The sequence below is a fragment of the Camelus dromedarius genome, chromosome 2, assembly GCF_036321535.1.
Source record: "Camelus dromedarius isolate mCamDro1 chromosome 2, mCamDro1.pat, whole genome shotgun sequence".
Classification (NCBI taxonomy): Eukaryota; Metazoa; Chordata; class Mammalia; order Artiodactyla; family Camelidae; genus Camelus; species Camelus dromedarius.
The window spans coordinates 15,890,673-15,912,162 of record NC_087437.1 but is presented as its reverse complement, the minus strand read 5'-3'; the positions used below and the strand labels follow the sequence as shown (position 1 = coordinate 15,912,162).

The 21,490-nt window shown below is 50.8% G+C and overlaps 1 protein-coding gene across 2 annotated transcripts in view; it reads right to left on the bottom strand.

Annotated features, from left to right (window-relative positions):
• Positions 1-21,490, bottom strand: part of EPHB1 (EPH receptor B1) — a 408,729-nt gene that overhangs the window by 260,434 nt on the left and 126,805 nt on the right. The window contains exons 1-2 of one of the 2 annotated variants that reach the window (XM_010975520.3): positions 14,020-14,121; positions 1,340-2,021 (exon numbers count right to left, since the gene is read on the bottom strand). In XM_010975520.3, the coding sequence (XP_010973822.2) occupies positions 1,340-2,021; positions 14,020-14,022 (685 nt within the window). In that variant the 5' untranslated portion in view covers positions 14,023-14,121. Of the gene's footprint in view, positions 1-1,339; positions 2,022-14,019; positions 14,122-21,490 lie in introns of those variants that run through there. The other variant, XM_031439520.2, reaches the window with a different exon arrangement.

Below are 21,490 nucleotides of genomic sequence, written 5' to 3'. Positions count from 1 at the left end.
CAGGCCCAACTGGTTTTAAAACTGTCTGCTTTGATTCATCACTTGATCTGGCCTCTCTCCCCTGTTTCCACATCACCCACCACCCGTCACGGGTACCATACCAAGAAATCCCATAAAGACCCAAAGGCACAGCTCTCCACTCCCAGCGGGCCTCGGAACAGCTGTGTGAGGGCCCCGACCCAGGCAGGTGTCTGGAGAGCAAGGTAAGCAGGGAAGGAGACACACAAGGGATGTTCTGACACCCAGACAGGATGGGGATGATGACAGGGAACAGCTGGCAGGAAGCTCATGATGGAGAAGGAGCAACTACGGCTCCCCCCACCTCCAAGTTGTCCCCAAAGGATGAGGGCAAGCCAAATAATGAGTTAGGGTCAAGGTGGTCACTTCTGAGGTCCATATGGGGAGACTTGCTCTTTAAAGAATCTGAAACTTTGAAGGCCACAGTAAATTTTAATAAAGGAAAACTGTCTTCTCCTCCCCAATTTTGGATCCCCCAATGTTCAGCTTCCATGTACTCAAGTAACAGATGAGCTGTGGACCGCCTAGACCTTTCTGTTAACTCCCAGAGAAGACCAAGTTTCGAGCCAGGTCAGCATGTTTATGGCCACGTTTTGGACATGTGCTCTCTTGGACTGAGGCGATCCAATGTGACACCCCCAACTGCAAAGCTGGCATCGCTCAGAAGCAAAGGTAACACAGCACAGGGTACTGCCCCACCCCCATTCCAGCAACTTCCCCTCCTTCCAGGACATACTAAGTTGAGGCCCCATCCCTGCCACAGGGCCTGGCTCTGAGCCCCTGGAAGAGGACAGCCAAGCCAGGGGGCTTTGAGTTAATAAGCTGCATGGGTTCAGAACCAAGCTGAGTGCCAGGGGAGCTGGCCTGAAAGGAACTCAGATATTTTCCAAATTCAGTCACTTCTCAATGACCCTTGAGTGACTTGTCCATGATAACCTAAATTCTCCATGGTTCAGAGCACGGGGCTACGGGGTTGGACAGGATGCAAGGGTGTGTGTGTGTGCGGGTGTGAAAGACAGAAAAGGACAGTCTAAATGTCAGTGTCCCCAAAACTAAATATAACTGAATGGTTATTAAGTTATTATCCACCATTTGGAATTCTCCCCATCTCTCCCCTCCAACCATGAAAACTGATATTCTGCTTGGACACAACTGGAAAATCATCACGCCTATTACAGGAGAAGAGGTTGCCTAGAGCTCTGGCAGGAGCCGTTAAGCTCTCCTGTCCCCTCAGGATCCAGAACTGGAGGTGGGGACCTTTGCAGGCCTGGCCCTGGCCCAGGGGGGCAGGAAGAAGAGGCCCAGGAGCCCCAGGGCTTACCCTTGCAGGCCACGCTGTTCTCGGCCTCGTAACCAGGTCTGCAGGTGCAGCGCCCGATGGGCACCATCCACTCCCCGTCCCCGTTGCAGTAGAGTTTGATGGGTACGTCCACTTCCTCCGCATTGGGGATGCACGTGCCCCGAGCAATCACCAGAGATGTGCTCTCTGCCCCAGTCATGGTCTCTGGGAACACTGCAAAATTCTGCACGATGCTGGGACACTTTTTGAAGAAGACACGGACAGAAAGGAGAGACATACAGGCTCCATAATCCTGGAAAGCGAGGTAAAAACCATTCCGTGTAAGAGGCCCGAAGCTCCTGACCTCGGTGTTGACCTTCATCAACCTGCCCCCGAAGTCCACCTGGGAGAAGCTCTCGTCTGCAGCGATGGTGTCCACTTTGAGGTAGGGGGCCTCTGACCAGAAGGCCGACTTCTTGGTGGCAATGACGGAGTCGGTCTCGTAGTAGTACAAGTTGAAGGTCTCCTTGCAGGAGCCTGGGACGTTGGGGAGGCTGCTGCAGTCTCTCACCGTGAAGCGCATCTCCGTGTAGATGCGGTGGGCCCCCCGCCGGTTGATGAAGGTGGTAAGCAGCCAGTTGTTCTGGTTGGGCTCGAAAACATTGCACACCTGGTAGGTGCGGATGGTGTTCAGGTTTTCATCGTAGCCGCTCACTTCTTCCCACTGGACCAAGCAGGCCACAGGCACACACATGAAAAACACAAAATAGAGAGTAAGAAGACGGGACTGGCAGAGCAGAGGAGAAGCCTGGAGCTGGAGGGGGCCTTATGAGCTCACCAGTCCAGCCGCTTGACTTGAGAAATGAACACACCTAATCCTCATTTCTTTCTAAAGATCTCCTTATATGCAGACTTCAGAAGATTTCTCTGTCACCTATCCCAAAATATAACACACTTCACCCTAGAAAACCTCCCTGTATCCAGCCTACAACTCTCATGTTGTGACAATGGCTCATTACAACCACAGGGACAACCTGCAGCTCCTAGCCCTGCATGACGGCAGGGAATTTCATCCTCAATGCCATAGACTCTACTCGCAACAGTCAGTCTGTGGATTAGGGGTCTGACCACCCCCACCTTGGACATGACACCCCCACCTTGGAAATCCTCCTTTCTGAACCTAATTGCTTTATTGTGGTGAAACTCCTTTATATCTCTGAAAAGCATATGAATATAAAGCTTTTCATAAGTGTTCAACAAACTTAGATTCACATAAACTTTTGTTTCATCCATCTCTTTGAAAGAGCTAGACTGTGAAACTGGTAAGAGTAGAGGTAGCTAAGAGAGATTCTGAAGGAAGCAAATTAAGCTTCACTGTGTGCAAATTTCAAGCAAAGATGTGATGGAAGAGAATGTTGGACCGTGTTACTTAGGGAGTAAGGAAAGCTTCTTAAAAAGGCAGAGACAATTGTGACTCATGTTGGAAAAGAGAGCTCTCATTTTCAGCAGTCCTGTAGACTGGAAGAAGAGGAGGCACAATGTATTTATTAAGTGATCGCTCTCAATCTTCCCGACAGTTCCCCGTGGAACTAGATACTATCAACCCCAATTTACAGGTGAAAAGACATCATTCAACTCACCCCTGGTCACGTGGCCATAAGAGGAGCCGAGGAAGAGAGGAGATAGAAACAAGTGCTTTGAATGGCCAAAGAAATTCACCTCATAACTTATTTCAGTAACCGGCAATAAGGGGAGGGGGCCCATAAAAGACACAGCTTCCTTAACTGAGCCACTCTGAGCAGGGACCAAAGAAGAGTTCCTGCATCATTCTTTCTTCCTTGTGCTGGGAGAGGAAGCAGCTGCCCATCTTGGGGAGCTCTCAGGACCCTGACCTCAAGACCCGGGGGTACTCCCAGGAGGTTCCAATGTGTTTGCTAAAGAATTAAATAAAGAGCAGAAGAAATTCAACTTCCTAACATGAAAACAGCTTAAGATCCTTGACGATTTACAAGGGATGACAAAAGAAATCAAACAGTACCATTTCTTTAAATATTGTGCTGATGGCTTATTATTCACAGTGTGGAGTTGAAATAGACAAATTAGAATTCTTCATTAAAACAGCTGAAAGCTAATCATGTGTGCATGGGAAATATACTGTTGTGTCTTCCTGCACAGAATGAACCTTCTGGAGGAGCAAGAGGGAGGAGGCAAGGCTGTCCTTCAAACTTGTACCGGGGCTTCCAAAGACCAGGCATGGTGCAGAGGAAATGAAAGATGGGTGCATGCAGAGGTGGCCCTGCCCAGCCAGGCCTGTACAGTCACCTCATGGCCACTTCTGCTCCGGGTCCCCTCACTAGACTCCTAAGCTGCAGCCTATCTATGGCCCTTAACCCCCAGCCCCTCCCAGCACTCTCAGGAGAGCCAGTTCCCTCCCCAGTCTGGAGCACTTGATGGACTTCTTCCAGGATCCCTGCACACGGCCCACCTCACCTGGACTTTGCTTAATTCCTCTCGATGTGGAGGAACCACTTTTTATTCCTTCCTGAGATGATGTTATGTTCTATTTAAATGTTGCTTAAAGTGATGTTCTGCTTGCCTGGGTTTTTGGAACCAGAAAGCAAATACATTAGGGAGAAGTCATCGCTGACAGTTGTTTTAGTTCAAAGTTTCAGGCCTCTCTCCCTTCCCAGGGCTATTTTGAAATCACATTTTTCCCAGTTGACCCTACATGACTTTTGAGGGAAGGACAGGCTTCTTTTGCTGCTCTGCAATTGTTTAAACACAGCCCGTCTCACGATCCATCGTTTCATTGGGATGTATAAGGTCTCAGCAGGAACGTCGGGCTCCTTTGTCAAGGCACAAGTGAAACCCGTGACCCCATTTAGGGCGGGGACCTGGACTCCCTCAAAACTAATGCAGCTCTGCTGTGTGGGAGCAAGACAGGAAGCCCACCCCTGGGGGCCCACCACAGCACTGAAACTGTCACCGCCAGTGTGTCTTTTAATAGACAGAACGAGGATTTACACTCTTGCGGAGCTGGGATATTGAGGACATTTATCTTAGAAAATGACACTGATTGGTCTTATAAAACCCAACAGGGGTAATTGTTTCAAACATTAACCTTCCTGGGCCTCAGTTTTCTCATCTGTAAAATGAGGAATCATACTGAGTGACCTCAAGTCATAAAATTCTACAGATCTAATTGATTCCATGACAGTTCCTAAGGGAGCGATCAAAGCAAATTAGGTAGAATACAGCTGTATGTTCCACGGGGAAGAGTGGAGAGAAACTGAGAGAAAGGAAAGTAACTCCCCGCTGTTTGGGAAAAGGCCATCGTGGAGTCTCTTTCTTTCCTTCTCTCCTTCTCCTGCCAGCAGGTGCAGGAGGGGCTAGAAAGATGACAATCAGAGTGGGCTAGAGGAGGTTCAGATGCTCTCTGAGCAAGTGGCTACTAGGATTAGGGGACTTGAAGAAAGAGAAGATTTGGGTAAATCGAGATGAGGGTGGAATAGCCTTCCAGTGGGAAGGGACAGACATGAAGATTTGTTTACGACACTTGGAATCAGCATCATCGTTTTATAGTTTTACCTCATTCATCCATCAGGGAAAAATAAGATATTTACTGAATGCCAACTTTTGCCAGGCATTCCATTAGCCACAGGGGATGCAGCACTATGAAGCTGATAATCAGTGAGAGAAACAGAAATTAGACAAACAGTAATTAAATTAACTAAATTATTACAATTGTGCTAACTGCTGTGAGGGAAAATTTCATGATGCCAAGGAGGCGGGTGCACCTGATATACAGAAGTGTGTCAGATAAGACCCTCCAAGCTGAGAGGGATGAGTGGGTAGAAATTAGCTAGGAGAAGTGTGCATCTGCTGTGGGCAGAGAGGCGCAGAGCATCCAGCCTGAAACAGCAAGTGCAAAGGCCCTGGGGTGGAGAAAAGTGGCCTGACACCGTGGAGTGATGAAGAGTCATAAAAAGCCAGAGGTGGCCAGAAGAAGACTGGGGAGAGGATGAGTCTGGTTGAGAACTTTAAACTTCATCCTGAGGATAACTAGAAGGCATTAATGAGTTTTAGGGAGACAAATACAGGTGATCAGAGCTGAGTTTTTAAAAGATTTCTCAGATGCAAAGTAGAGTACTGGGTTGGATAAGTGCATGAGTGGGTCAACTGGATGTCATTGTTGTGGTCCAGGTGAGAGATGATGGTGGGGTGGACCAGACCGGTGGAAACTGAAAATATATCTTGGTGTAGAATCTCAAGGCCCTCAATAAGCTAAGTAGAGGGTGGGGGACAGAGAGAGGCTGGTGTAACCAGACTCAAGGGGCCACGTGTCCCCTTAACACTTTTCTATGCATCTGTCCTGCCTCCCCAACCACGCTTTGAGGTATCCCATGTTCCCAAGGACACCACTTCCAAGATCCTTGAAAAAGGGGAGTTTCACCAATGTTGGATATACCACACCTTTGCTGTTCAGACCCAATTTCTTTTACCAAGACCTGAGCTGGCTCCAGTCCCCACGAGGTGCCCTCACTGCCCACCCCAAAGCCCTTTTCCTAAAGGTCTCTGTTCAGTGGCAGCTTCTCAGCCTCTACTTCTGGGCATTTGACACACTGCCACCTGTGTTCCTTCCTGTAATTATCACCTCCCATTAAAACAACGAAACGCTATGATTTGCTTATCAGATTGGCAAAAAATGAAAAAGATAAAATATCCAATCTCAGTAAGAATGCAGAGAAGAGGGCACTCCCAAGCCTACTGGTCTCAGTATAACTGGTGGCACCTTTTAGATGTCAAATCAATAGTTTCTCTCCACATTTAAAATAATGCCACTCAAATCAGGGAGGAAAAGGTGAATCTCTTTTTTTTAATTGTTGTAATAGCTGAATAGCCATCTGGAGATAAACATAACTTTGCATCCATTCTTCCTTCTTTACTCCAGAATAAATTCCCAGTGAATCAAAGATTTAAACATTAAAAATGAAACCATAAAAATACTAAAAGAAACCATGGAGACAATGTATGTATAGTAATTATGACATGAAACTCAAAAGCCATAAAAGAACAGATTGATCAATTCAGCGCCATCCAATATTTCTTAATTGGCAAGACAGAAACAGCCACTAAGTAAAATCAAAAGGAAAAAAGAAAGAAAAGAAAGAATGCTGGGAAAAAGACCACTTGCAAGTTATCACAAAGTGTTAATTTCCCTTCATTTATAAAGAAGATCTATCCATCAATGATAAAATAGAAAAATGGGCAAAGAATGTTAACAAACTGTTTAATAAAAAGAAACAGATATAGTGTGTAAAGATATGAAAAGATGCTAAACTTCACTCATTATAATTGAAAGGGTCATCAGACGCATTGTGACACTTTTTTATTTTTTTTCATTAGACAAAAATTTGATAACACACTGTGTCGGAGAGGGTGTGGGGGATAAACATTCTGATACATAGCTGGATGAAGAGCAAACTGGTACAAACTTTACGGAAAAGTTGGTGTTATTTATCAAAATTAGAACCTCATACACCCTTTGACTCAGCAACTGGGATCCATCCTCAGTCTGGGTGTAGGCTGCACTCCTTGGAGCTCTGCACTGGACCTGAATATGACAACTAGAACCCTGTGCTAATGTCCACCAACCAGCGAGCACATAAACAATATGTGCAGCTGTTGAAAAACATGACATAATGATTTGATGTAGCCATATGAGGGAATAATATTTGGAAATAAAAGAGAAGGAATTCCTGGTACATGCAACAACATGGATGAACCTCTAAAACATGACGCCCAGTGAAAGAAGCCAAACACAAAAGATCAAATATTGTATGGTTCACCGACATGGAATGTCCAGAAAAGGCAAATCTACAGACAGAAGAGTGTTTGTATTTCCCTGAGCCCGGTATTGGAAATGGGAGTGACTACAAATGGACATGATGAATTGGGGGCGGGTGATGGAAATGTTCTAAAATGGGTTGGTGGTGATGATTCCACAACTCTGTCAACTTACTAAAAATCATTGGATTGTGCACTTAAAATGAGTACATTTTATGACATGCAACTTGTGCCTCAATATAGCTTTTTTTGAAAACCACTCCTTGTTATCTGTTATCTGTTTCCAGCCTACACCTCAACACCCAACAATGCTGGCCCAATTTCTCTTATCCACAAACAGTATGCCCCTGGCAACTTCGTCCCCAATTTGTCACCACAATTTGCCCCTTCTTCCAGAAAAATGTTCCTATCTGGTCTCTTTCCTGCATTCCACAGCCACGCACTGGTATTGGCATGACCTCACGCCTGGACTAATGCCCTGGCTTGCTGTTTGGTCAGAAGAAATGAGAGCAGACCAGGCAAGAGATGGCCAGGGCTCAAGCCAAGACCATGTCCTCTCACGTCACACAGGGATGGTACCCATTTCTGCCCCATGATGTCCAGATGCCTTTCTTCCACCTCCTCATCCTCCCAACTCAACTCCTCTAAGACACGGAACCAGAGAACAATAATCTGGCTGGAAGCCACAGTGAGTTGTGTCGACCAAGATCTTTTGTTGACAAACGGGCACGCTGAGGCCCAGAGACATTCAATAGTGACCTGGAGTCAGGCAGCTGATGGGTGGCAGAGCTCAGCTCTCTTCACAGCCCCTTCCTTTCACAGGGCTCAGGTTTTATTTCCTCCATGACATCTTCCCAGTTAATTTTCAGCTACCACTTTCCCGGATGCTCAAAGCATGATTGAGCTCATTCCACACAATTTAGCATTTGATAATACACTGTTTCAAACTATTCGTTAATTGCTTTGTTTCCACTGCCAGGCTGTGAGCTCCTTGAGGACAGGGAATTGGGTTTTGACTAATTTATTAGTTCATGTCAACAGAGAAATAACTCCACGCATTTAGCTTTGCAATGTGGGTATTATGTGACCACGTTTTTATTCAGTGATGTCTGGGACCCGTGAAATCCACAGGTTTCTCAGGGCTCCACCCTCACCCCCCTCTCCTCTCACTTTTTATCTGGGTGATCTCAGCCACACACAAGGCTGCAACCACCATGGGGTACATTCCAGACCTCCCTAAGATGCCCAGACTTATTTATCCAGCTGCTGGCGGGACACCTCCTGACCCCTTCCTGGAAATTACCATCTTGCTCTCTGCAGTCCTGCTGCAGTGTCCCAAATCCTTCTCCCCCCAGATTTGCCTCTTAGGGGGCTAGGCTGTGTTGGGGACCTCCTGATATTCCCAGTACCTAGCCCTCAATAAACAGTGACAGACTGAAGGAATGAGCAAGGTCCTGGTCTGCTCCTTAACTTTTCTGCCTCCTCAGTCCCTGGGTCTTAGCTGGGGACTTACAGCAGGTGCCACCAGGCTAACTTGTCCCTGGGAGAAGACAAAGAAAGAAGCCTTGCACAACCAGCAGAACATGAACCGCCTTTGAAAGGGCATTATTAGTGATGCCAGTGGATCTCCTGTCCTTGAGATAAACATAATAAAGAAAATAACGACACCCATTAGAAAGTACTTGTTCAGGCTTTCAGACCAGGACTTTGATGTTTGATAAAGATGCCCATAGGTTCCTCCAACATCTCAGTTTCTCAGACTTGCCTGTGGGAGTCTGAGCCTGCAGGTCTGATGCTCGGGAACAGCCGGAGTGCCTGTGTGTGTGTGTGTGTGTGTGTGCGTGTGTGTGTGTGAAACACAGTTTTCCTTCAAAACCACTGTCACAAACTCTATCCACTGGTCCATCTACACTACCTTCTAGAACAACCTTCAGAAACCCTAACACGTTTTTTCTCCTCCAAGGGTGGATCTGGATTTTGAAAACAGGCAAAGGGCATCTGGAACCCAATCTGATGAGTCAGATGATGGAGTAAGCTAAGAAATTACATGGCCTGATCAAAAATGAAGTTAAGAGTGAGCTGGTTCTACTTTGTGCCTCTGAAGAGATTTCCAAGCAGGGGGCACTGGAAAAACTTTTGATCGCTGGCCCTTCCCGGGACTGCTGCAACCCCAGGGCCGACCCTGCCCCTCCCAGAATGCCCGAGGGCTACGATGGCGCAGCATCATAGTAACTGGGCACTTCCTCTGGGCGCTGCTGTTTAAGATGAGGACAGAAATCATCGTAATTGGCTTTTTAGCTTCTATGAGGCTAGGAAGAGGCTATTCTGATTTGTTTCAAACCCAGCTCATGTAACTCATTTTTAAAATGAAGAATTGAGCATCTGCTACATCCCCCAGTAGTAGTCTAGGTGTTGGTGTGACCCAGCAGTGACCAAGAGACAAAGTCCCTGCCCTCAAGGGCCTGACAATCTAATAAAGCAAACCAGAGGGTGAGCATGCAAACAAATGCGTAAGACAAAGTCGGACAGCATCAAACACTACTGAGAAGCAGGTAAGGGGTTAACGAGTGACAGCTGGCAGTGGGGTCGTCAGAGGTCTCCTTTTGGGCAAAGATCAGAATGACACTCAGTAGCCATCAGACTGAAGGGCACATGGGAGAGGAGCATTCCAGGCTCCAGGAACAAGAACAAACTCTCTGGAGCCAGAGTGTGCCTGGCACGTTGCCAAGAAAGTCAGGAGGCCAGGGTAGCTGCCAAATTGCACAGCGCAGGGGGCAGTTGGGAGGAGGTGAGGCGGGAGAGGTCGCCGGGGGCAGGAGGACCCCACCTCTGCCAAGTACAGATCTGCCACCGCACGCACCTTTCTGAGCTTTGGTTTCCTCATCTGCAGAATACTGTTTACCCTGCAGGGTGTCACAAGGACTCAAAGATCACATAAGACATCATCCAGGCCGTGCCTGCACGTAACTACCATTCACTAGGTACCGATTATTCTTGTTACTATCCGCAGCGGCAGCAGCTCTGTTATGTGAACCTCAGGATCCGCCTCTGGCTAACGCATCAGAGTGTCAAAATCATCTTTTCCACCTTAGATAAATAACTCCGCCCTTGGGTCAGCAGAACATAGGGACTAAACTAAACTCAGGGCAGCGGGGGGGGGGGGGGAGGGTATAGCTCCGTGGCAGAGCGTGTGCTTAGCATGCACGAGGTCAGGGGTTCAATCCCCAGTACCTCCATTAAAAAATAATAATCTATAATGAAAAAGAATATGAAAAGGAACATATGCATGTACATGTATGACTGAGACAGTACGCTGTACACCAGAAATTGACACAACATCATAAACTGACTATACTTCAATTAAAAAAAAAAAAAGCTGAACTTGATCTCCTTGCAGACCCACTGAGACAGCCGGCATCCCCTCCCCAGGGCTCCTCCCAGAACCTCCAAGGCTTCTTCTGGGCAGGTTTCAGTAGGGACCCCCCTCCACCTCTTCTCTCAACCAGGCAATCCCTGACAGCCACCACTCAGACCACAAGGAGACAAAACCGGACACAGCTCACAGGCTCTGGTCCCGTTCAGCTGTCCATATCCGGGCACAGACTTTAGTTTGAAGGAATCTACTATCTTGCCAACAGTCACCACCACCATGCCCCGTGGGACCCTAACTCCCCTGGCACTGCTCCGTCAGAGGAAACCCAAAGACGCACTTTCAGCCCCCCAGTTAGAGCAGGCTGCTCTCCGAACAAGAAGTCCACGGAGGCCCCGGGCAGCACACGACTGCCCAGAGCCCACAGGGGCCCAGAGACCCTTCCCGGCAGCAGACTGCCCACACTGGGCTGAAGCCATCCCACCGACCGGCCCGGCCTGGATCCCAAGGACACGGCTTATGAGGAGACAGTAAACTAAGCCTGAAGGACCTCCGATATTAGACAAGCTCAAGGGCTAATTAAAATGTAAAATGTGGTCCACGGGGCATAAATTCCTACAAGCCCAGAGGGATCGACCATTTAGTACAGCGACCAAGCAAGGCAGCCATTCGCTCAGGGGCTCCCCTGAGGGCTGCAAGCCCCAGCTCACCTCCCAGCATGCTGAATTCACCTCCCAGCTGTGCTGGGCTGGGAGGACACCAGAGGCCCCTATTTGGTACCACGGCCCACACCGTGGGCCAAGAGGCTGGGTGCCTGGCCGGGAGTGGGCACTGCTTCTGAGAGCCCAGAGCTTCCAAAAAGCCCAAAGTGATAACTTTTCTACAGTCTTTCCTCACCTGCTCCCTGAGATGAATAAGAGCCGGGGAGGAGGAGGGACACGATAACATGGAAAGAGGAGGGAAAACATACTCACTGGGTCCCAGTGCAGTCTCTAAGGGTCTCTGCAAAATCCTGCTGGCAACTTGGATGGTGGAAAAACGTCAGAAATGCTGTGTGGAACTGGGAGTGAGAGAAAAGGCCCCAAGCCTAATAGATCCAGATTGCTTGGAAGGAGGGGTTTGCGCTGACTAACAAAGGGTTTGGATTAAGAAGCACTGGGGTCACCCTCCCTGATCCTGAGCCCTGGAGGTCGTGGTGACCCCTGGCTTAGCCCAGGAGTTCAATTCACAGACCACGGAGTCAGCCAGACCCAGCCGTGTGACACGGTCATGTCTTTCTTTCAACATCCCTGAACCTCGGTTTCCTCCTCTACCAGAGGGATACCCAGAAACCCTACCTCACCAGACAGTCGTGAGGATTAAATGTGATCAGGCACATAAAATACTTCAACCAGGATAAGAGACCCCGGTGAGTCAGCTGTTCTGGACATCAGCCCTCCAGATACGCGGGCTGAGCCTCTCTGAGCACCAGGCATCTTTCTTTCCTTGAAAGTCTTGCCCTCCTTCCATGACATGTATGACCTACGACCCCCTCCTGTCTGGCTGTCCGCACCTGTGCATCATCTTCGGAGTGTGCACGCATGCACGTCTGTGTGCATATGTGTGCATGCATGTGCATGCCTGAGAGTGCGTGGGTGGGTGGGTGGGTAGCCGGGGTGCTGGCCTGGGTGCCCTCTCTTGGGTATATGCTCTGCCTACTTCCAGCCAGTGAGCACCCCTCTCCACTTGGAGATCCCATGCTCCTGGCCGTGGGAGCCCCCTTAGTAGAGCTAGGCCAGCCTGCCCGGCCCGAGGTCCAGATGGCTCGCATCTCTGCCTCCTGGCACATTTCACACCCGGGTCTCCGCCAGCACGCCAGGGAAAACACTGCAGGCTTGTGCCTCGGGAGGGGCTCCTTGTCCGCAGCACCCGGGCCACCGCAACCGCCACCAGGCAGCAGCATATCGTACCAGGCCCTGCCTGGAGTGGGGTCCTCAGCCCTGATGACAGCTGCTGCTGCTGTTGACACTGAAACAGTGACAAATTCATCCCTCTGACAAGATCCCTTTAAATAATTCACAGGGAGCTGAGGATTAAGACACTGTTTCTCTCTGTCTCTGTTGAGATTTAAAACACCTCCAGCTGGGGTATTTAAAGAGCGGATAATGGGCTGCCCCTCTTGGGTCTCCCCTCCTGCTTCCCTCCTCTTTCCCATTTCCCAAACTCATGCCCCCACCCCACCAGCCAGCCTCATAACAAGGAGGCCCAGAAAACAAGAAAGGAAAAAAAATAAAAAGGAGGGAACCAAAGCAGTGCTTGGCTGGTCACTATGGCAACCGTGGCAGGGTATTCAGCTGTCATTATCCCAGTGCCTCACACATGTGATTATCTTAAGCTGTCGATTGAATGTGGTCCTTGCTGCTGCCCAACAAGGCCTTGTTGAACGAGGAAGGGGTGGGAGCAGCGGGCCCCCGACTCCACCAGCCTGGTACTGCTCTGCCCGGACAGACCTGGGCTCCTTTGATTGGGAGCAGTTACCCCTGGAAGAGACTGATGGCATTTTCCATTCTTCCACCAAGGCGGAGGAAACGGGCTCTTCATCCCATGAGTGCAGAGTTTTGATTGCACATGAGCCAGGCTGGCTGTGGCCTGCTGGAGCCGTCCTGGAGACAAGGGAGCAAGCCACGGGGGAGGAAGAGACTGGCCTTCCTAGCAGAGCTCTTGGCATCATTCCTGTTCTCAGGGTGCAGGAAAATCAAATCTGGCCTGGGAAGGCGACACACTCCCCCTCCATCCTGTCTCCGCCCCAACTGTGGGAATGTGGCCACTGTAGTGTGACCCACTTCAGGGGACTTTTTCCTGGGACTGTGGCTGCTGGAGCTTGGTCCTGGGAAGCCTGGGAAGGACTTGGAGCTCATGCCTTTGCCGCCTGGACTTTACTACAGATTGTCTCTGGGGTGAGGCTCCCAGGTCTACCAACATTCTTTAAATGACATGATCACTGGCCATCGTGACCAGGCATCCCTCCTTCTGGGCACCAGCCCCCAACTAGGCATCACCTCCCAAGTAGGCATCACCCCCCAAGTAGGCATCACCCCCCTAGTAGACATCACCTCCCAAGTAGGCATCACCCCCCAGCTAGGCATCACCCCCCAGCTAGGCATCACCCCCCAAGTAGGCATCACCCCTACCAGGTACCACCTCCCACTAGGCGCACTCCAAGTTCTCCATTGTTCCTTTAAAAACTCGGCTCCCAGAATAAGCCCATTGTAACAGATGTGCTCAGGCCAGCACAGCACACAGTGGGGTCACCGTGCCCCATGACTTGCACCTGGATTGCTCCAAATACCACCAACTCAGTCCAGCCTTTTCTGCACCTGCATCATGTGATCAGTCCTCGTGAACATGCAGCCAGCCACACGCAAGCCCCCACCACCAGAGGCACTGCCCACCTGGGTCACCCCTGACTTATTGCCCACAGTGACCTGTTTGTACCTAAACGCAAGCATGGACCATTACCACTGACCATGTCAGTTTGAAGGCACAGCTCTCACTCAGCAAGGCAAGCCTGAATCTGGACTCCAACATCTTTCAAGCTAGTTGTCCTTTGTGACACCAGGAAATGTGCTGGATGTGCCTGTCTCTACCAGGAAGAGCGGGGACAGATGCATGGAGATGAGGCTGTCATGACTAGACACTCCCCTATCCTATCAGCGGAGGAGCACCGCAAATGGAGGAGGGGCTGGTTCAGCAGAACTGGCACGGAGTCGGCTGGACGGGAAACAGCAGCTCACGGAGGCCCCTCCCATCTCTCCTGTCCCCGGAGTCCTCATTTCCTGAGCATCTGCCAAGCCCTGGGGGCGGGAGCTGACCACAGGCTCCTCCATCACCCCGGAGCTGGCCCACCCCAGGAACCACCTGTGTCCCGCTCTGGGTCCCTGGCCAGGCCTCACCTGCTCTGGGAGCAGGGCCGCCCCCTTAAGTCTCCTCCTGGACCTGCTACTCTCTGCCTCCAAACTCCACAAAGCGCCTGCCCCACCCCTCCCCATATAGCTTGCTTTAAAAAGCAATTCCTGGCACAGGGCTTTCAAACCAATCCTTTCCTTTTGTAGAAAACTGGGAAACCTTTGTCTCTTTTTACCCCTGTTCTCCGGTTTCTCAATAATCTGTGACTCTGGGATCCCTCTCTCACACTCATCCAGGGACAGAAGTACAAGGGTGAGCTCTGTGGTCACACAGGCCTGGGACCAGTAAGATGCACTGTAAGATGGGAGAAATACCACGCAGCTTGCGGGGTCCTGGTGAGAACTCGGCGAGGTGATACAAGTGATGTCAGTGCCTGGTGCCCCGCTGGCACCGAATTAACAGCAACGAGGAGCAGCAGCAGTGATCACTGTTACTAACAATCGCACTGTCAGTAACAGCACCTCTGACGGCATTCACGCACGAGCCCCAGCCTAACAGAGAGGCTGGAAAGCTGACCTCGCATCTCAGGGTCCCCCTCCTCAGTTCCCTTCTCATCACACCCAAGGTCAGTCCCACAAGCAAGAGTCACTGGAACCACCAGGACTAGTCACAGGGCAAATGGTGTGGACTGAGCTCTAGAGCTTACAAAGAAGGTAAACAGTGTATGCTGCTAACCACTGTGTAAATACCATCTTCCATTACCCTCGTGATAGGGGCAGAAGATGGGCTCAGAGAAGCTAAAGAACGTAGAGGAAAACGGAAATAGACCCAGCACATTAGATTCCAAACCCTGGGCTTGCCCCTTGATGCTACCGGAAGAACCTTGGGATGTAGGCCACACGGTTCTAACACTTTGAGCTGGAGGTGAGGCTGAAGGTATATCCCAGTGCTGCCCTGTTCCCACTGAAGCCAGACTAGCCCTTCCTGAACCATCTGTTTTCTGCCCACTCTGACCCATCCTGTCTCCATCCGTTCTCCTCCTCTCCATCTTTTCCAGGCCTCTTAACTCTGCCTCGCTTCCCTTCAAATGCTCCATCCTCCCCAATAATACACTTCTTTCCTTCACCAAGGAGACCAGTGAGGAGCTGTGAGTTCAGGCTGTCAGGACAACGATCCCCTGTGGACCCCCTCAGCTCCCTCCCACTGCCCGTGTTGGGCACCTGCTTCCTTCCAGGGCCCCAAGGGCCACCTCAGCCTGAGAAGAGCTGTCATGAGGCAGTTGGTCCTCCAGACTCACATCCCAGCAGAATGGTTTCCAGGCTCAGGGGGACCACCTTCCTCGGGAAGATTTTAGAGAAAAGACACCTGTCTGTCCGGCCAGATGAGGGTTAAGCCTGCCTCTGAGAGGGAGAAGGGGGTCTGGGTGACCTGTGGTGTTCCCTCCCAGATTCTGCAGACACAAATATCTCCTGCTCTGCTGATGAATGAGTCTGTGAGCCATTTCCAAGAGCAAGAAAATAAATCTGCCAAGCAGAAGGTTCTGGTGAACCACCACGACTCCCAAATTTCTTTAACATGGCAAGCCAGGGAGTCTTCTCTCCCTCAGTCACTCTCTGTCTCCCTCCACCCACAGCCCTCCCCAACCAGCAAACACACAGTCATACCTGGTGTATTTCTGCAACCTGTGTAGTCATTGACAGTCTACTCAATGTGACAATTAATAGGAAGCCCAGTGACAGTGGTCATCTGTCATATTTCAAACATCTCTCCGTCAAAGGCACAGACATCCCACAAAAGAGCTCACACAACAGCCCCATGACACAGGAGCAACCACAAATGTGAAGCCAGGCCGAACAGTGCCCTTGCCCAGCCCACCTCTCCTCCCCTGGGACCCACCAGCCTCAGCCAATGCCCCCACCCACCCCGCCAGGCTGTCATTCTTCCCAGAGCAACACACGAACCCTCTGGACCGCCTTCCATCTCCCCAGGGCCCCGCCGCCATGGCCCTGTCCTGAGCCCCCAGACCTTTGTCTATCACTGTCTCTGTCAAGCAGATGATTTTAAACTTCCATTCCTAAAAGACGCGTATTATATTAAAAAAAAAATGTTTTAAGTGCTTCGGGGTGTTTTGTTCCTCATTGCTTCATAAAAGTGACATTAATAGCCGGGGAAGAGCACTGCTGAGTGCAATTACAGAGGATGTTTCAGGTATGAAAGCTGTTTTGAGCCTGCTAATGTTTCCTAATTACAGGCCTTTTGGTAGCGAGAGAAAAAGATAAAGAGTGGGTGGGAGGCCCAGGGTGGGAGCTCTGACTTATCTCAGGGGTTTACCTGGAGAGGGCAGGGGAGCGGAGGGGAGGGGAGGGGAGAGGGAGGAGGGCGGTCAGAGGCCCGCCTGCTGGGAGGCAAGGCCCCTCCCGGGGAGAGAGCAGTCCTAATTCCTGGGTAACAGCTCAGGAAAGGAAATCACCCGCATCCTGAATTGCGAGAAAAGACCTTTTAGATACTGAGCCCGAATTTGCCAACTCAAGCTGGAAGTTCCTTCTGGAGATGCCACCCTCTGGAGACACCAGCGGCAGCGGGCAGGCCAGCATCTCACTAGGAAAGAGGATGCAGCGTGGCGGGCAGGAGAGCGCGCTGCAGGAGGGTAGATGTGAGCACCCGCACTTTCTAGCTATGTGCCCAGAGGCAACTTAACTGCGGTTCTGTGCCTCCGTTTCCTCACCAGTAAAATGGGGCTGTTGTAAGGACTGATGTGTGCCTGGCTGTGTTCCCTGCCCAGCACCTATTCAGCTTTCTGGTACCTATATCCCACTTCCTTCTGGGAGGTGACTCCCTCCAGGTTTTCAGTCCAAGGTTTCTGGTAGGCTCAGCACAACACAAGAGTGGAGCATAGGACCTGGGAGTACCAAGCATGCAGCACTTTGCATGTCCTGGATTCAGGGACTGAATCTGGGCAAGGTGGGAGTCAAGTTGAGCCAGTCAAGCCCATTCAGAGCTAATTCCAGGGCTTCTGCTGGGGGGACCAGAAGGAGGTGTTTGCTCTTACCTAGGGGGTGTGGAAGGATGAGGTTGTAAGGGCTGGAGCTGCTGCAGCCTTCTTACGACCAAGAGGAGACTCAAAATAGAGCCAACACAAGGCGAGTAGAGAGAGGAGAAAGGGAATGGGAAGAGACAGAGATCGATCCTAAGGATCTGGAACTACATGAAGCCACATCCGCCCCTGGATCATTCTGTGACAGGAGCCCAGATATCTCCTTTAAGATTCACTTGTGCTTTTCTGTCACGAGCCACCAGGAAGCCCTGACTGATACAAAAGCATGGCTCCCAGCAATGTCACCAGGTCAAAGGCCCCCAGGTCCTCACCGGTCTGAGAAAGGATGACGAAGCCACCCTCCTCTGCCTGCCTGCCCCTGGCATGGCCAGAAACTCAAAACCCGTACAACTCCATTCACAAAATCATCTTGCCCAGAGCTAAATGTCTCTTGGATTTGCCTAATTTAGCTCAGGCTTTTCTGTCTTAATTAGCATGATTGAGTCATCAGAGGAAGAAAAGAGAAAATCTAGGCCTTCAGAGGGTTAGTACCACGCTAAGACTTCCTAAGAGCTAACCCAGGAAAACGTTTTACCAACACTGTTTCATATGTGGAGCAAGTGTGCACCCTTTACCCCACTGAGCAGAGGCGGAAACAGGGACCGAAGGAGCCTGCACGATGGGCCTGAGACCACAGAGCCAGGGAGCTGCAGAGCAGGAACAGGAGCCGGCTTCTTGGATGCCAAGGCCTGAAACCTTCACTGGGGCTCCATAAGCCTCTCATCCATCAGACCAGATAAATTTCAATTGATTTTGCCTGGCCTTGGAATGAACGGGGTGTTACTAAAGTAGATTTCTCTCCTGAGCGCACTGTCCTAATTCCCACGATGTGGGCAGCTGGAGCTGGCAGACAGGGAGAGGGGAGGCGGTCGGGAGGGTCCCCATGCGGACAAGGAGTGGCTGTGCGGTAAGGCCCCAGGGTGCCACTCACATGGGCCTGCACCTCGTGTGGGGAATTCATTTATCAGACACAGGCACCCACATGAGTGTTGTTCCCTTCATGCTGGCCTCCCCGGAAGCTCTCCCCTTAGTCCAATAATCCTCCCATCGTTTAAGATATTTCCAGAACTCTGAGAACTGCCTGCCTACAGAGGCATGAGGTGAAATCAGCTTATTTAACTTCATATACACACATATATATACACGTGCACACACATATATGCACATACACATCACATACGCATCAAATATAGATGCAATACATATATACACACATACACACATGTACACATATACAGAAATGCACACACTATCACATATATACACAGACACACAGACACATACACACACACATGCTCACACACACACAGCTCATCCTGAAGGCTCATCAGTCTTGGCTCCAGACTCCTTTTCCATCTTTCCTTTATCAACCCCCATGTCCCATGATGCAGATTTGCCAATATTAAAGTAGTAAACAGAGTACGTCACAGGCCGTCAAGGGGTTCCAAAGGGCAGTACAGACGGAGCTGGAATCTGGAAGGCCATGGAACGCCCTTTGGAGACAACTCAGGTAGATGTTACAGGTAGGTCACGTGTCCCACAGACACAGAGGCCATTAGCGGCCCAGGTGCAAACAGCCCGTGGGCCCTGGCAAAACTCTGGGAGAGTGAAAGAACTTGCCTGGGGTTCCAACAAGAAAGTCAAATAAGCCTCATTCTCGGGGGGACTCAGGCTTGCCTGAAAGCAAACTGGGACTTTCTCAGGGGTGTCCTGGTCTCCTCCCTCATACTCATCTCAGGAGAGGTGGCTTCATTTGCATCACTAATTAAGCTCTTTAAAAAGTTACTGAAAATCAATTGGGTTTTGAGAGGTTACAGCAAACATTTTGCTGAGCTACCATGAAACTAAACTGAGCATCTCCTAAGTTCAGAACCCTGGGTTGAGGATGCAGGGAAGTAGCTCACTGATTTAGCCAAGAAACGTTTACTGGAGCTTGGCCCCTGCTGGACCAGTGCTGAGCACCAGGGACAGAGAGGAAGCCACTTCATTCTCCATTCAGAGAGAAACCACACATCGACACAGATTTAGCTCACAAAGTGAAGGATGGTAGGTTCGAAGTTGACACCAAGCCCTCTGCTTTGGGAGGGGGCCCGACCGCAAAGTCCTGGTGGGGGTGGGCATCCAGGAGGGCTCCCTGGGGAAGAAGAACAGAGCTGACACCTGAAGGACAGAGAGTGGTGCAGGGAGGGAGGGTAGGGGAAAAGGAAAAGGGGGGAGAGGGCCAGGCAGCATCCAGAAACTGGGCGGCCTGCTGAGAGGGGACTGTGTAGCCACGAAGACTAGCGCTTCCCGAGCGCTACCCATGGCTGGGCACCACCCGCCTCAGTGTTGACCTTGGGACCTCTCTGAGCAACCCCACTGCCCAGAGCTCCTGTCATGTGAAGGTCAGGGCCCTTTTGAAGCAATGCTGGAAGCAAGGGTTTGGGAGAAGTAACGGAAGGGAGGAGCAAGGGGTCAGCAGGGTCATGGGCAAGGGTTCCAGGATGCTCTCTGGTGGGCACTCAGCCCCTCCCTGGCATTTGTTACTTTCTCCCTCTGCTCACCAGGTGGCCTCTGATTCAGGTTAAACCTAAAGGCTTTAAATTAAAGCCACAATTAGATTATAAGCAACACTTTGCCATTGGAGTATAAATACTTTGTTTTTGACATGTAATATTATGATCCACTTTCGAGCCATGTAACTGAAAACAATTTGCGGGCTACGTGTGGGTGGGCAGTCCTCAAGTACAGTGGTAAAGAAACCCGGTGACCCCACAAAAGGAAGTCTCCCGGCCTCTCCCTGGGGAGCCCGCCTCACTGTGGGCACGCGCTGTGGATAGGGTTCACTGCAATGCCAGCTGGGCCCCTGGCAGAATCATGCCTCTTCTGGGTGAGGTCAAGCCAGTTCCTCGGAGACCCACAGGCTATCAGAACAAAACCTGCCCATCCTTCTCTGTCTTAAGCATACATGGTACCCTGACTGCAGGAACTGCCTTTGCCCCCTTTCTGGGGTGGGCATCCCCATCTCCTCCCACCCTGGATCCCAGGAAAATGTGGACCACCCACCCAGCCTCCTGACTTCTCAGATGTCCAACTCTGGCCCCATTCCCCAGACTCCTCCATCACCCAGAAGTGCTCTGTGTGTCTTAAATCCAAGCCCCGAAGCGAGGCCACGGCCTCTGGTCCTCCTCCAGTCTCGCTGAGACCTCCAGCTGGGCCCCTGGACTTTGTCACCATGCTTGGTCCTCGCTGGCTTCACTCTTCTGGTCAGCAGATGCCACGCTGCCAGATGCCAACCTCCTCTCGCCAAAGCCCTCAGCTCCTTACCCTCCCAGTCCGCGATTCTGGCACAACCATAACTCAGGATGACTCAGCGGCCACACCGCGACCAGGCACACCTGAAAGAGGCCGGCAGGTCAGGACCGTCACGGGTCACAGCCTACAACCTCAGCTAGGCCCTTACCCCAGCCACGTTCCTTCCAAACACGTCCTGCCAGCCTCTCTCCAACTCCCCAGCAGCGAGAGAGTCTTCAAACCCTTTCCACCAGCCTCAAACCCGCTACCCAGAACTCCCCACCCTGACTCTCTGAGACTTGCCTCCAACCTCAGAGAGAAGGCAGGAAGTCAGGAAGCTGGAAGACTTTTCTATTTTAGGGCTTCTGTCACCAACCCTGCATCTCTCTGAGGCTATCTGATCTCTGTTCTGTCATTTCAATAGAAGAGAAATCCCAGCCCCTGAAGGGCACAGGTGCCCACAGTCTGTTGTTCCCTCCAGCTCCCCTGCTGTCTTCCCTCCCTTTAGAAGCTCCTCACCTCCCGCTGACCCTTCAAAGCCCTGCTTTCTGGTCCCTCTGAAAGCATCCACACGGGTCACCAACAGGGTCCTTGTAACCAAGCGCAGTGGAAACAGTCAACGCCAATAGTACTTGTCACTGTTGCCCCCGCTTCTTCCTTCACCCACTCTCCCTTGGCTCCTGTGAGAAGACTGCCTCTTGGTTTTCTCTACCTCCCAGGCCAC